At 44.6% G+C, this 14,113-nt stretch overlaps 1 protein-coding gene across 2 annotated transcripts in view; it reads right to left on the bottom strand.

Moving 5' to 3' along the window:
- syne1b (spectrin repeat containing, nuclear envelope 1b) overlaps positions 1-14,113 on the bottom strand; it is a 73,673-nt gene that overhangs the window by 25,751 nt on the left and 33,809 nt on the right. For both annotated transcript variants that reach the window (XM_073483418.1, XM_073483419.1), the window contains 32 exons: positions 13,879-14,022; positions 13,549-13,713; positions 13,101-13,418; positions 12,691-12,846; positions 12,424-12,594; positions 12,010-12,336; positions 11,754-11,906; positions 11,318-11,485; positions 10,872-11,048; positions 10,577-10,723; positions 10,363-10,488; positions 9,341-9,517; positions 8,846-9,111; positions 6,534-8,694; positions 6,081-6,418; positions 5,835-5,979; positions 5,516-5,734; positions 5,169-5,437; positions 4,909-5,074; positions 4,488-4,643; positions 4,234-4,386; positions 3,922-4,104; positions 3,689-3,826; positions 3,292-3,477; positions 3,040-3,162; positions 2,727-2,909; positions 2,290-2,433; positions 1,839-2,027; positions 1,482-1,622; positions 1,053-1,166; positions 786-947; positions 223-417 (listed from right to left, as the gene is read on the bottom strand). In XM_073483418.1, the coding sequence (XP_073339519.1) occupies positions 223-417; positions 786-947; positions 1,053-1,166; positions 1,482-1,622; positions 1,839-2,027; positions 2,290-2,433; positions 2,727-2,909; positions 3,040-3,162; positions 3,292-3,477; positions 3,689-3,826; positions 3,922-4,104; positions 4,234-4,386; positions 4,488-4,643; positions 4,909-5,074; positions 5,169-5,437; positions 5,516-5,734; positions 5,835-5,979; positions 6,081-6,418; positions 6,534-8,694; positions 8,846-9,111; positions 9,341-9,517; positions 10,363-10,488; positions 10,577-10,723; positions 10,872-11,048; positions 11,318-11,485; positions 11,754-11,906; positions 12,010-12,336; positions 12,424-12,594; positions 12,691-12,846; positions 13,101-13,418; positions 13,549-13,713; positions 13,879-14,022 (7,860 nt within the window). The remainder of the gene's footprint in view (positions 1-222; positions 418-785; positions 948-1,052; positions 1,167-1,481; positions 1,623-1,838; positions 2,028-2,289; positions 2,434-2,726; positions 2,910-3,039; positions 3,163-3,291; positions 3,478-3,688; positions 3,827-3,921; positions 4,105-4,233; positions 4,387-4,487; positions 4,644-4,908; positions 5,075-5,168; positions 5,438-5,515; positions 5,735-5,834; positions 5,980-6,080; positions 6,419-6,533; positions 8,695-8,845; positions 9,112-9,340; positions 9,518-10,362; positions 10,489-10,576; positions 10,724-10,871; positions 11,049-11,317; positions 11,486-11,753; positions 11,907-12,009; positions 12,337-12,423; positions 12,595-12,690; positions 12,847-13,100; positions 13,419-13,548; positions 13,714-13,878; positions 14,023-14,113) is intronic.

Here is a 14,113-nt window from a genome sequence, read left to right as displayed (position 1 = left end):
TTTAAACAATCACCTGAAGGCTGCTGAGCAATGAGCGAACTGATGAAGAACATGCAAAACATTAAGTTCGCTCATTGATTTTTGTTGTTGTTCTAAAAATGTCAATCGCATTCTGGTGTGGACTGGAATATTAATTCCTTTGGTCCACAGTAATAAAATTATTTAACGATAAAGCACAAAAACTAGCTACTATTAGTAGTAATATATTTTTACAATCTTCACCTCCAATAGTTGCTGTTTGCCTGACGCCTTCATGTGGATGGTGGCCATCCTCTCAGCTAACACAGCGAGGGAGGACTGCATGGCCAGCTGGTCAGCCATGTCTGAGTCCACAGCATTCGAAGCCAGATCCTCCGTGAAGCTCGTCTGCAGCCTGTTTATTTCCTCCTGCACGCTCTGAATCTCTTCTATCAGACCCTGAGGAGGAAAACAGTTGTAGAGAAGTTAAATACTGCAGATTGACGGACTTCAGATTTTATAGATAGATCGATAGACTAGATTGATTCAATCCAAACTTTTCTTGAAGTTATAGAAACAATGATGTTAAAAATAATGTTTTACTGTACACTACAAAAACATAAATACAATACAAGGTGGGGTGAGAGACCGAAACATATTTTCCACAGACCTCCAAAATATTACTTTCAATATCGTTCAATATATTTCAAGTACACTTCGCATCACCATAATCATTCTAGAAGTATGACAACTCCCTTTCCTGTCAATGTGAAAGCTCTCTCTCCATCAAACTATGCAAAAACTTTATTTCCGTTATAATGACTCACCTCATGTGCCCTAATGTGGCTATCTGGGCTTTTATCTGCCTCCAGAGGCTCGCTCAGTTTGGCCTCCAGAGCCTCCATTTTAGAAGAGATCGACTGGAGTGAACTCTGATAATGCTGTTGCTTTTCCAGAGCTTCATACAGAGACCTCTGCTTCTCGCTGATCTGTTGGAAGACAAATTGGACGATGTAAATGTGCTAAGTCTGAAAACATGATAACGGTCACTGAGAATCAAACCACCAAGCTGACGTCTTGTATTATTCACATACCACATTCTTTAATGTCTCCCATGAGCGCTGTAAGTCATCTAAGTTGGCCACAGACTCAAATGTCGGGTCGTATAACTCTTGGATTGGAGCTCTTGTGAGTGTTCCTCTTCCCATCTTAAAAAACACATTCGAACAGCGCCGCCATCAGACAAATTAGTTATGGAACAGATGGTAAACAGAGAGAAAGACTGTAAAGCCCCCAAATTCATCAAATACAAGTTAGTCATGATGAATTGCAGGTGCAGGCGGACTTATGGATTAATACTTCCCTTGATTTGTTTTTACCTTTTTTAATTTATCAATTGAATTTAATGATATGATTTTATTTAATACAAGGAAGATTACATAAAATTTAGAGAAAGATTATTTTGCTGAAAAACTAGAGTGACTGGGAAAAAAGTTATCAAGAGGAAGAGATAAGGTAGATACCTTGCTTATAGCGACTTCAGTGTGAGTGATGGGAGAAGGAGAGCGACAGACAGGAGGAGAAGATACCTCGCTGTTAGTGCCCTCCTCCCCCGACTCCTCAGTTACAGGAGACAGGAGGGTGTGACAGCGGCCAGCCGTCATCTGACACGCCATGCAAGACACATTAACAGAAGAGCAGACATGCGAGGTGGATTGGGAGAGATTAATCAGAGACGATGTGTTAGATAAAGCGGCACAGCGCACACTTTAAACTAAAGCCAGAAATAGCAAAATGAGTCAAGAGGTTTATCAATTAGGCAAAGCAATTACTGATGATGCAGAGTGCTTTGTTAGCTTTGGTATATGAAGTTCTCTCACCATGACAGCTTGTGCTGAAGATTTCTTGGATTTCTCCTCCTCCATCTCCTGCAGCCCCTCGGGCAGTCCCTCCACATCACTCACTGTCAGCAGCATGGTGGCGTGTTTGGCCTTCACAGCCAGCATCTTGCATTTTGAGTTTAGTGAGGCGATCTGCTCCTGGTAACCTTTGATCTTCTGGGCCAGTTCCTATTAAAAAATACAAAATTTGCAACTTAATATGCAAAAAAAGTTTTGTGTACTCTCACCTGACTTTCAATCGTAGATAATGACTGAATTTTTATTCTTGGGCGAACTTATCTTTTAAGATCTATGTTATTTATGGTTTTCTGTAGATTTATAAACAAATGCATTTGCAAACACTGATGACTTGTCCAGGGCTCCTTCCCCCCAGTACCTTCCTTCCCTGTACAGGAAAGGTGGGCTAAGTAAGTAAATGAATGTATTGTACTTCATGGTGAAGAATCTGGGCCTGCAGCTCCTGGATGTTGTTTGTGGGGATCTCTCGGTCCTGAATGACACGGTGTGCTTCCTCTATCAGCCCCTGGAGGTCTCTCACTTCCTGTTCATACTGCTCGTACTGCACCACTGCCTCCTGGATAAAGAAAAGAAATTGCTTTGTTAGTGTTAAATGAATAATTCTCCAAAATGTTGAGTACTCCACTAAAATATGCAGAGAATCATGTGAATTATTTGGTTTAATTAGAAAAGAAATTGGTGTCATTGATTTGCTTGGGGCCTTTAAATCCATCTTAGAGCCTGTTTACTCAGCAGCATTCAGTTAAGTTTGCCTTTCTACAGACACCCTGCATTGCATATTGTGTCAGAATGCAGGACTGACAGCAATATGATTTCACTGTGTTGCAGAGATAGTGCCCCCTACTGTACCTGCAGGATGTTGCATTGCTGAATGGCCACGTGCTGCAAGTGACTGGCCTCTTGCTGCAGACGCAGCGCTGTGCGGCAGATGGCGAGATTCGGCATCACCTCCTCTGGGACCTGCAGAGCACTCTGACACAGCTGCACTGCCTGCACCTGCTGCTTGAAGCTCTCCATATCTGCCAACAGTCGCTGTAAAAACAGGGAAAGTTTACATTGTGTGGAACTATTAACAAGCTACAATGTACAAAGTAAGCAGCCAAGGTGCTTTAAGACGAATTAGAAGTCATATCATGGATTATTTTGAATATGCTGTGGTTACTTGTCTCTGAGCCAGCTGTTCTTTGAGGCTCTGGCGGGCTAACTCTGGTGAGGTCAGTGTGGCTTGGACCTGCTCCAGAGCAACATGCAGGGCCTTAACTTCATACTCCAGGGCTTCCATACTCTGAGGACATATAGCACAAGGTATGAGCTACAAGTACTAACACTCCTTCAGGGAAATTCTAAAAGTCAAAATATAATAAAAACAGGAAGAAAGGGGATTCATAAATGGTCAAAACAAGTCAAATTGTACCTTATTTGCATCCTCCAAGCTCTGCAGCCGAATCTTGATGCTTTGCTGAAGCTCCTCAGTGTGTCGACTGAGTTCACAAACCTGCTGGCTCAAAGTCTCGACCTGCAGCACCTCAGACAGAAGCTCCACTTTCTCTGCCATTGATTCCAGGTCTCCATGGAGCTCTCGAGACTCACGAAGGACAGCCTAAACACAGGACAATGAGGGAGTGAATGAAAGGCATGTGTAGAATGGTCTCCTAATGTGTCTGTGAACTGTGCATGGATAATCATAAATATAGCTGAAATGTGGAGGAGGGAGGATAGAGAGCCCAATAACAATTCTTAAAAAGGCAAATGACTGTATTTGAATATCACAATAGAACCTCTGAGGATACCCTTCTGGACCCCAAACCCACCTGATACATTCGTATCTGCTCCTGCAGATGAACAGAGGAGTTCCAGATGATGTTTGCCCTCAAGAGGCTTCTGGCTTTCTCCGACCACCTCACAATGAAGTCCAGCATCTCATTATATTCATCCAAATAGCAGACAGCCTGGGGAGCCAAGGTAAGAATGTTATAGCAGAAAAAATAACATTTTAGGAGCACAACAGCTGTACTATGTACAGTAGACCTGAAAAAAGGTAAACCTTTTTGAGCCAGTTGTTCCTGCAGTCTGCTAGCCGTGATGTGTGGTGATGCATCTCTGATAGCTTGCTGATGGCGTCGCCAAGCTGTTTGGCCAGCAGGGGATTTCTGCGGCCAAATTCTTGCACAGCAGCATCCAGTTCTGAAAGGGTGCGACCACAACTGTCCAAGTCCTCAGCCAGGCTCTGAAAAAAAGAAATGAAACAAGTCTAATTTTACATCCTGATAATATGTTAAGTTATAGTTTATCGTAGTATTTCAAACCCAACCGTATTAACAACTCTTAGACAGTGAGACCAAAAGAGTGGACCCACCTTGACCTCCTCTTTGGCATGATCAACATCAGGAGACTTTTCCTTGAATTTAGCGGAGATTGCTTTGAGTTTCTCAGAGATGTCATGGAGTCTTGAGCTGAAGTCCTCTTTAATTTCTCTGGTTTTCTGAATTTCTCTCTCTTTCGAAAGAACCTAGAAAACGCCAAATGTAGAAATGTCAACAAATGCCACATGACTACATTCTGTGAAGTGTTCCCTTGCGGGATCTTAACATATTTTAGATGATACAGTACCTGATCTTCAATCGCACCCAATGCGAGTGAGACCTCAGCCAGCTGCATGGAGATTTCAGAGGGCAGTATGGTGTAGAGGTCCAGGTACTTGCTCTGTTGTTGCTCTGCCAATTTATCCACATTCTGACGATACGTGATCACTTCTCCATGTACAACCTAAACGTAACAAATGGATGACGCATGTAACTTTTCTCAGAAACAATAATGCTCTTGGGGGTTGACTGTAAAATTGGGAGATGTTTTTCTTTTTAAAAGGTACAGTGTGTAGGATTTAGTGGCATTAAGCAGGCTTCTAAATGCCTCTGTAGATATAAAAGACTCATTCTAAGGTAACAAAAGCAAAATAATTTTGAAATTTCTATTGTAACATGCACCTAAATCCCCCTAACTTATATACTGGACCTTTTAATGGGAGATATACCTCAAGCTCCTGCAGCAGAGAATCAATGTCTGGTGTGGGATTGAGAAGAAGCTCCCTGGACTCCTGAATCCAGGCTTTTACAACACTAAGTTCCTTCTCCACTTCCTCTCTGTCTCTGAGTTCCTGAGCTGCTTGAGCCCGCTTAGTCCTGGACTGTGTCAGGAGGCTGGACGCGAAGAGAAAAATGACTCAATTTATTCAAAAACATCTCAATTAAACAAAACAACTGATGGCATCAGCTTTGTAGGTTTGTCTTCTACCTTTCCATGTGGTCTTGTACAGCTCTGATCTCCTTCAGACTGGGCAGTTCATCCTGCTCACTTGTTGGTGAAGGCACTTCCACGTCATGCAGCAGGCTGAGAGCATACTGGCGCAGCAACATGAGGGAGGAGAGCTCTCTCTCCAAATCCTGACTCAGCAAGTCGTGTTGGTCCAACAGAGACTGCAGGGTGGCTTTGGAGGCCTTCTCCACGGCACTGTCAGGGAAACGACTCTGGAGCTCATCACAGACTGCTCTCACCTTCACCATCTGTATGAAATGGTTATGAAAGTTCAGATGCAGGTAAAAAGCTATATCTTTATTTATTAATGAAATCAGTCTGTGTACCTTTTCTCTAAAAGTCCTCCATTCCTGCGCCGTGTCCTCTAGTACTCTCTCCTGGCCTCTCGCTACGCTTCGCAGGCGTGTCCAGCGCTGCCACACAGTGGTCATCGAGCGACTGATGGTGGCCTTGCTGGCATCACTCCCCACCAGCTCAAGCTGGGCAGCTTGCTCCTCCAAACCACTCAGCTTCTCTTGGAAGCCACTCACCAGTGATACAAGCGACTGACAAATCAAGAGACAATAAACAAATTAAGTGCATAACATTCCAAGAGGCACCACCCGTTTGATGTATGGAAAATTACTTTGTTTTGGTTTCTCATACCCGATGACTGCAGAGCTTATCTTCAGCCTCTTGGCTTGTGGCTGCCTTTGCAGTTGAGAATTCAGTCAGCTTCTTTTCAGCCTCATTCATGAGCTCAATGACAGTCTGCCTCGCCTCCTGATATGATTTCCACTGAGCCACACAGCTAAGAAAAACAAAAAACAAAACATTAGAGGATGAAACGCCATTATTGACAAAATGTCCATATTGTCACTGTGCACCATTACTCATTTTGTTTTTTACAACCTGTGAAGGACATCCTGATGACACTGCAGCTGATCTCGAACCTCCACACCTCTCTGCTTCGCTGACTCAATGCTCACACGGAGCTGCTCTTTAGCTGTGGGGTTGACCAGGTTCTCCAGCTGAGGCAACAGAGCCTGCAGCTCCTCCAAGTGGATGAGGAACTCTTGCTCCGTGGTCATGATGTCCACCTGCTGCCGGAGACACTCCTCGTAGTTCTCCACGTCCACACCCTGGCTTGCCTGCTGCAGGAAGGACACGGCATCCTCCAGCCATTCACAGGCTGACTGCATCCTGAAGTGGTACTTCTGGCACAACACCAGGGCGTCCTCCAGAGTGATCTTTACATAAAAGCAATGAAGACAAAAAACTTTAAGACCTTCTGAATACTAAAGATTCTGAATTCACTAAAATGAATGAATACAACGTTTTTTAGATTATTGAACGTAGCAGTACCTGTTTGGAGCTGAGTGCTTTCTGAACGTCTGCCTGCAGCTTTGCCATTTCTTCTAAGCTTGTATCTACGTGCTCTGGGACGAGCTCATTTGCACTGATGTGCTCCTGTTTCTCCCTGCTGCTCAGAGCAGCCACTATCCTCAGTCGTGATTGTACTTCCTCCTGCATGATTTGCTGCTTTCTGATCTCCTCCTGCACCTTCTCCACCCTCACATCAACAATCACAGCACAGCCCAGTTCATCCCTGACCTGCTGCAGCCAGTCCAGCGTCCTTTTCATCTCCGTCTCAAAGTCTTTACTTTGGACAAACCTGACCTCACACTCTTCAATCAGTTCCCCAACTGCAGCCTGCAGAGATCGCAGCTCGTCCTGCCACAGAACCACTTGTTCTTTGGAGGCATCATGGGCTGCTTGGTCCACGCGGGGTGCAAGAGTGTCCATCTGCTCCATGAGCCTTGACAAGTGAGAGTTGGCACTCTGCAGACTCCCCGCCAGAGCATGATAGTTCTTCAGCCTCTCCTCAGCTGACTGCGTCTCCGCATTCACTTTTACCAGCTGCTCTTTTGTGGCCTTTAACTGAGAGTCAACCTGCAAAGCCATTGCCTTGTGGTCTTCAAATGACTCCAAGGTCTCATCCAGATGTTCTACTTTCTGTTCAGTCAACCTCTTCAGGCCGTTGTACAGGCTCACAAGCTGGGTCATTTCCTCTGGGCGCCATGGTTGACCGGTGCTACGAAATCCCTCTTTCTTCTGGTTCAGCTCACTCACAGCTAGACCCAGGTTGCTCAGGTCTGCTTGGATTGCTTTGTAATCACTCTGCAACCTGAGTACCTCTTCTGTTTGCAGCCCGACAGGCTGTGTACCCAGATTATTGAACTGTTCTTCGAGCTCTTTTAGTGCTTTATGAGTTACATCTATGAAGGAGGTGTACTCATTCCTCGTGAGAATGGCCTGCTGGATTTTCTCCTGTTTTTCTTTGGCTAGTGCTAATATGCTATTATACTGCTGGGGGAGGGTGTTGAGTTTCTCATCCAAATAGCAGTGGTCTACTTCATTCAAACTAGGCAAGATTTCTTGGCCAGCTCTTTGTACAATCAGGAGGAGATTCTCGTATTCAATTGCCTGCTCGACTATATGTTGATACTTTAGCAGCTGCGCTTCCAATTCAGCATCTCCAACCATCAGATTGATTTCAGGGAAGGTGACGATGTCAGCTTGTTTAATCCACAGGCAGATTTTCTCCAAATCAGTCTTGAAATACTTTCTAGAGACAAATACTTTTTCCAGCTCCTGAAGTTTCTGGCCACATCTATGTAATGTTTTGTCAAAGATGTTTTGTAACTCCTGCAACTTTGTGAGAATCTCATTCCTCTCCTCCTCGCTGGCGTCCCTCATCAGGTCCCTCCCCTGAGACCACAACGAGGTCAGCTCGCTCTGATAGGCTTTCAGACTGCTCTGGATGTTTCGACATGTTCTGACCTGCTTGGCCAGGTCATCAGGTAACAAAGCGATGTATTCCTCTGACTGGGCCTTCTTCTCATTCTGCTGGACCCAGGAGATAGACTGGTTCACAGCCATCAGGAACTGTGTCCTCTCTGTGAAGGCCTTGCTGAGGTGTTTCCTGCGCTGCACAACCTTCTCACTCAGAGATTCCACCTCACACTGAGTGTCTGTAATAAGCTGCTGCAGACGTTGCCGTTCACTGAGGCCCAGCCGGGCCAGCACCCTGTCAGCGTCAGCCATAGCCTGTGATAACAAGAGCTGCTTGGCTTCCAACTCGCTGCAGATGCTAAGGTGGTCAAACAGGAAGCTTTGAGCCAGCTCTGGAGGAGGACTCATCTTCATGGCCTCAGACAGGGCAGGCTGCTGCTCCTCCGCCCAGTCACGAGCCTCTCTCAGGCGGGCCTCCACTTGGCCCATGTCTTCAAGGGTCACCACTGAGTCCTGGATTTTCTTCTCAATGAGGTTTTGCATCTGAGACCATCGCTGCTCAAAGTGGCTGATCTGCTCTTTCACCAGCTCCTTGTCATCCAAGTTCAAATGTTGGATGACTTTTTGTTTCTGTTCCTTGAGGTCTTCAAGAGTGCCCTTTTGTTCCTCCAGAGTTACGGCAAGCTTCCGTAAAGCTTCCAAATGCTGAGATGAACTTTCAGCATCCGTTCTGTGACACAAAAAGAAAAGAAAAGGAATTACACCAGTGTTGTGTGGGAGATGTGACTTTTTTGGCATCGTTCCTGTCAAGAGATTATTAGAATCACAGCACAGCGGTATGTGATAACTAATTTTAATGTATACTTGATGTACAAACACACCTGGCCAGATTGTCCCACTCTTTGGACACCTGTTCAAACAGCGCCTCCACTGCAGTGATACAGTCGTGGTATTCTTTCGACCTCTGCAGGTCCTCCTCTCTCTGGCTCTGCAGCTTGTTCGCCTGGTGACAGAGCTCCAGCCAGGAATGGCTCAGACGGTCGAGCTCTGCGTGTTCCGGAGAGTCCTGGCCGCCAGTCAATCTGCTCACAGTCTCTGTCATCTTGGTCAGGACACTCTGTTTAGACTGCAGTTGCTGGCTGCATTCCTGTGTGAAAAGCAATATACTGGATGGTAACCCAAAATACATCCAAACAGTAAGCAGATCCCTCTTTAATCCCTCAAACCAGGGACAAAATGTTGGATTAGATAATAATAACAAAATCACCAATAGAACCATGATGAGACTGCACTGGATAGTTAAGACTGGATAGACATATAGTGTATATTGATGTGTGCCTTGTCAAGGGGTTAATGGTTATGATACTGTTCCCTACCTTGGCTTGTGACAACATATTTTGAGCTATCTTGGTCTCCAGCTCTGCCGGCCGTCTTGAGAAGCTGAGGAGCTGCTGCTCCATGTCCTGGAACAGGCTGCTCAGATCTTGCTTCTGTTCCTTGATCTCCCTCCAACCCTCTGAAAGCTCCTGGGCGCTGGACATCCTTTCCTCTATCTGCAAAAACACATGTTTGCCTTCCTACAGTCAATATTTGCAGAACTGTATATTAAAAAAAAGCCAATCAGTAAAGATTGTACAGGTCAATCTTTGCTGGGCTGAATCAGAAACAATAGGTTTGTTATGGTATATGGTCAGACTTTGTGAAAAAGTTTTATATCCAGAAAGAGATAAAAAGCATATGACCCAAATTTTAAACCAGCGCCTCAAGGTTTGAGACACAGACAATGATAAGACATGGTATCAGATTATATTCTTTCTTACTAGAGGATAAAAATATGGTCGAGAGAGATAAGATTTTCTTCTTGCAAATGCAGCAATACTATGTAAAGATGGTGAAGGGACTGGGCAAGGAAGAACTGTCTGTTGTTACTGATGTTTATTAAAGCATACACTTCAGAACCCACCAGACAGATTATTGGGGACTCATATCTAAGGATGTTTTTGAAGAAGAGGTACTCAGCAGACTACATAAAAACTCCCAAAACTGGGAAAGAGAACTTGATAATAAAATCTCTCTGATGGAATCGGCTCTCATCATCCAAACCCAGATGACAACTATGAATTCACAAAGTTGGTGAAACTTTTGCTGGAAATAAAACCAAAAGAAACAAAAATTGACCAAAATCCTCATGGTAGCAAGCAAAAGGGCAACTACAAGACATTATCCAGCATTAGTTGGACTGTGTGCCAGCAGGGCACCGAGAAAATTAGCATTTCCTCATGTAATTAAAATCAGTCAATTCACCAAAGAGTCCTTATTATGACACACAAATAATCCCAGATTCATGAAATTAGTCTTTCATGTTGTACAGTGGACAAGGAGGTGACAAATTACTGACCGTGAGTTTGATCTGCTGGACCTGAGCAGCTGCCACTCTCACAGCATCATCAGACAGGTCACACACAGAACACACCAGGTCCAGGTAAGTGCTGGCCTGCTCCTGAAGGGCCCTGTAGTGCTTCACCTGCAAAAGTAATGAACCCATGATAAGTGATAGAAAAATACTTTATCAGCATCACTGCATTTCAAGAGTAGTGAGTAGTGTCAGTTACCTGCTTCAGTGCTTCCTGCAGACCAGATGGTCCCTGATCGTTGAGCTGAAGCTCCTCCTGCACTGCGGTGAGCCAGGTTTGGCACTGCTGAAGAGTGTCCTGATGGTTAACGTGTTTCTGCAGCTCCCGGTCCAGACTCTGGTACACCTGTTCAACAAGGTGAGGTAAGACCTTAGTTAACTTTATATCATACCATAAAGAGCCTTTTTTTTGAAAATGATCAAATGTAGGGGTCTCCTAGTTAAAGAAAAATAAAAAGATAAGAGATCTGTGGTTGTAGTCTTGTATTACTCACACGCTGGGCAGTGCTGCAAATGGCAGAGTAACTGTCTCTGGTTCCCTGCTGGTGAGCTTGGACTTGTTGACTGATCTTAGCTTGAACTTGGTCCGTACAACTGGCTACGAGATCTTCTCCTTTCTGCTTCAAGCTGGTAAGACGCTCCTCAAAACTGGCTATCTCCTCCATTATTGCCTGAAAAAGAACAGTCAAGTGTTCAAAATACAGACTGGAACCTTCCACGCCAACTCATCCAGAATTCAGAGATTTTCTTAGGTAATAGGTATCAAACAGAGATAGAAAACCTGTGGTCTACACCTTACAAATATCTACCTATGGAATAAAACCATTGAACACATACATACATAATATTACATAGAATATAATAATACAACAATATAACTGCACCACTAATATTACAGGACAAATTGTAAACTCTTATAACACAGTATGGTCCAGGTCACCTTGTGTCGGGCAAGTTGCTGAGTGGCCATCTCCATCCCGCTGGTCTGCATGGAGTCTGAGGTGACCAGTCTGCTGGACATCTGTAAGAGCCACTTCTCAGCTTCCTGCAATTCACTGTTGTAAACCTCGTGCTCCTTCACCCACTCCACAAGGTTCTGGACCTGAGTCTGAAGCACAACACACAGCCAAACACAGAGATTCAAGTAGCTGTGTGACATGTTGCTCCATCATGTGTCTGCTAATATTCCAGATGTTTGTACTACATGTTTGGATGAGAAAGGTGCTCTACTCAGTGTGAGTATGGATGCTTCATCAGTGAAGATGATGATAAGGGAGTTTTCTGATTGTATTGGTCTGGAGATTAAGCAATTAAGTACAAAAACTGCTGCCTCACTATATAACACCTCATTAGAAACAGCAGAGTAATGCTCATACCTTAGCTGCCAAGCAGATATCTTGGTAGTCAGCCTGCATCTTTTTCATCTTGTCACTTATCGTGGCGTCGTGGACGATGTCGAGCAGGGCCTCTCCTTTCTCAAAGACAGATTTCACTGCTGACTCATGCGACTGCACTGTCTGCTGGATGGTCTGCACATATGGGAATTGAGCAAAACATCACAGATAAAATTGTTTAGTTTCCTATCACTATTTTCACTGCTTAGGAAGAAAAGCTTAACTGGTGTTAAATTACCTTGTACTTGGCTAGCTGAGCCTTCTTCTGGTAGAGTTCAGCTTTGGGCTCTACGCTTGATGCTAAAAGGTTCTTGGTCTCCATCAGCCACTGGGCCTGGCCCTTGTATTTGTCCATGAAGTCTTTAGAGAGTGAGATACATTTCTCGAGGGAGCTGTGCTCTGTGCGCAGAGCTTCCATCAACTCCTTTAATTGGAGGAGACGCGTGTCCACCTCCTCCTCCAGCTGCTTTGCTTCAGGTTCCTCCAAGAATGCCATGGCTCGCTCTGTCTTCTCCCTCATCGTCTTCAGATAAGTGTGACCTTGCTCCATGTCTGCCTGAAGAGCCTGAAAGGTAAAGAATATGTTGGTACTTTTATTATTGCAAAAAGACAAGCAAACAATAATTTACAGAAGGAATGTTGGAGAGTGCACCTCTAGTTTTTTCATTTTTCTCTCCATAGCAAAGCGATCCACTGCATCAACACTGATGGCCACGGTGCTGAAATTATTCTGAGCTGTGCTAAGCCAGTCTGAGAAGGTGCCAAAGACACACTGAGCCTCTTCAATGCAAGACACCTCCTCCTGGAGCTGTTTAATCGTCTCCTGCAACATAAAGGAAGAGGGTGAAGAGTGCTAGAGTATTTGACACCTTTACAATTATCTGTCAAAATACAGATTTATAGAAAAGATTTGTGTTACCAGTAAATGGAGAAGCAGCACGTGGTAGCGGGCCGTAATCTTGGTGGCTCTGGTACTGATCTGGCTGCTAATATGAGTCTCATCCAGAACCTGCTGAGCCAAGAGACTGAGGCCCTCCATCTCCTCTTGATAAACCAGCACTTCCTCCTGCCAACTCTAAATATACAAGGATGATTAGAGATGTCTGAATAAACCCTAATTATATTCCAACATATTCATTAGACTGACATTCTAAATTTATTAAAATTACAGATGAAATCAAATTAACTGTTGCAAGATTCTTCTTTTGATTCTGATGAGACTGAAGTGACCCACATTGATTTAAAATGCAGTCACAGCAACTGACAGAGCATTGAAACTACACATAGCGATGCATGTTTGGGCATAGCTTCTGTGCATGTAACACTAACCTTTATCAGCTGGAGTTGAGCATCTTTGGTGGCACGGTCAGACCGCCGGTGGCTACGCAGTTGTGCTTTGGTCTCCATGCCCTTTAACCAGCTGTCAAGACGCTGAAACTTCTGCTCCATCTGCCGGAGTTTGGCCAGCGCACTGTTCAACTGAGCCCGAGTGTCGGCAAGCCGGGCCTGGTACAACCTCCACTCCTGCTGCAGGGTCTCCAGTGCTCGGTCTTCGATCTGAGGCAGGCCCCAGGGAATGACCAGCTCTCGACTGACCAGCAGGGTGTTGAGCAAAGCCTGACCCTCTGTGCAGTGCAGCTGCAGTTCCTATAGTTACACAGATGTGGTTGTGCACTTTTAGGCAATATACTGAATACAACTTCTGGTTATGTAGCAGTAGTAGTTATAGTAATAGCATTATACATTTCATGTTATATTTATTTATACATTTTCAGACCTGCAACTTCTGCAGAGTTTCCTCCAGCATATCAACATCTCCCTCCAGTTGAGTGTAGCAGCCGAGCTTCTCTTGTTCTTGTTCCAGCCAGTCCTCAAATGCATGAAGGCCCCTCTGATACTCCTGGTGCGATTTCACCAGCTCCTCTGCTTTGCCTACTGCCCTCTATGGAAGCAATAAGGACAAGGACAGTTACAATGGATCATTATCATAAGAATGGGTCTCATTTGTGACACTACAGTTCACTTTGGTAACTCCTTTAACACAGCTACACAAAAATAAACTGTATTCATTCACTCTTTGACACTAGGCACAGTCTGCTTTTATTACCATGGCGTTGTCTTTGATATTGTTATAGCGCTCTTGCAGATCTTGGAGCTCCAGCTGAGTGACAAAGTTCTCGGAGATACTGACACTCTTTGCAGTAATGGTGTCCAGCAGGGCGTTGTGGCTGAGCACTTCTTCATACAGCAACTGCAACAGAGAAGGGGCGTTTTTTAAGTTAATACCAGTTATAGTTCGCTATTCATTTGATAGTATGCAGTATGACTGAGAGGATTGCAGA

Source organism: Pagrus major, chromosome 16, assembly GCF_040436345.1.
Source record: "Pagrus major chromosome 16, Pma_NU_1.0".
Taxonomy (NCBI): Eukaryota; Metazoa; Chordata; class Actinopteri; order Spariformes; family Sparidae; genus Pagrus; species Pagrus major.
This window is presented reverse-complemented; position numbering and strand designations above follow the sequence as displayed.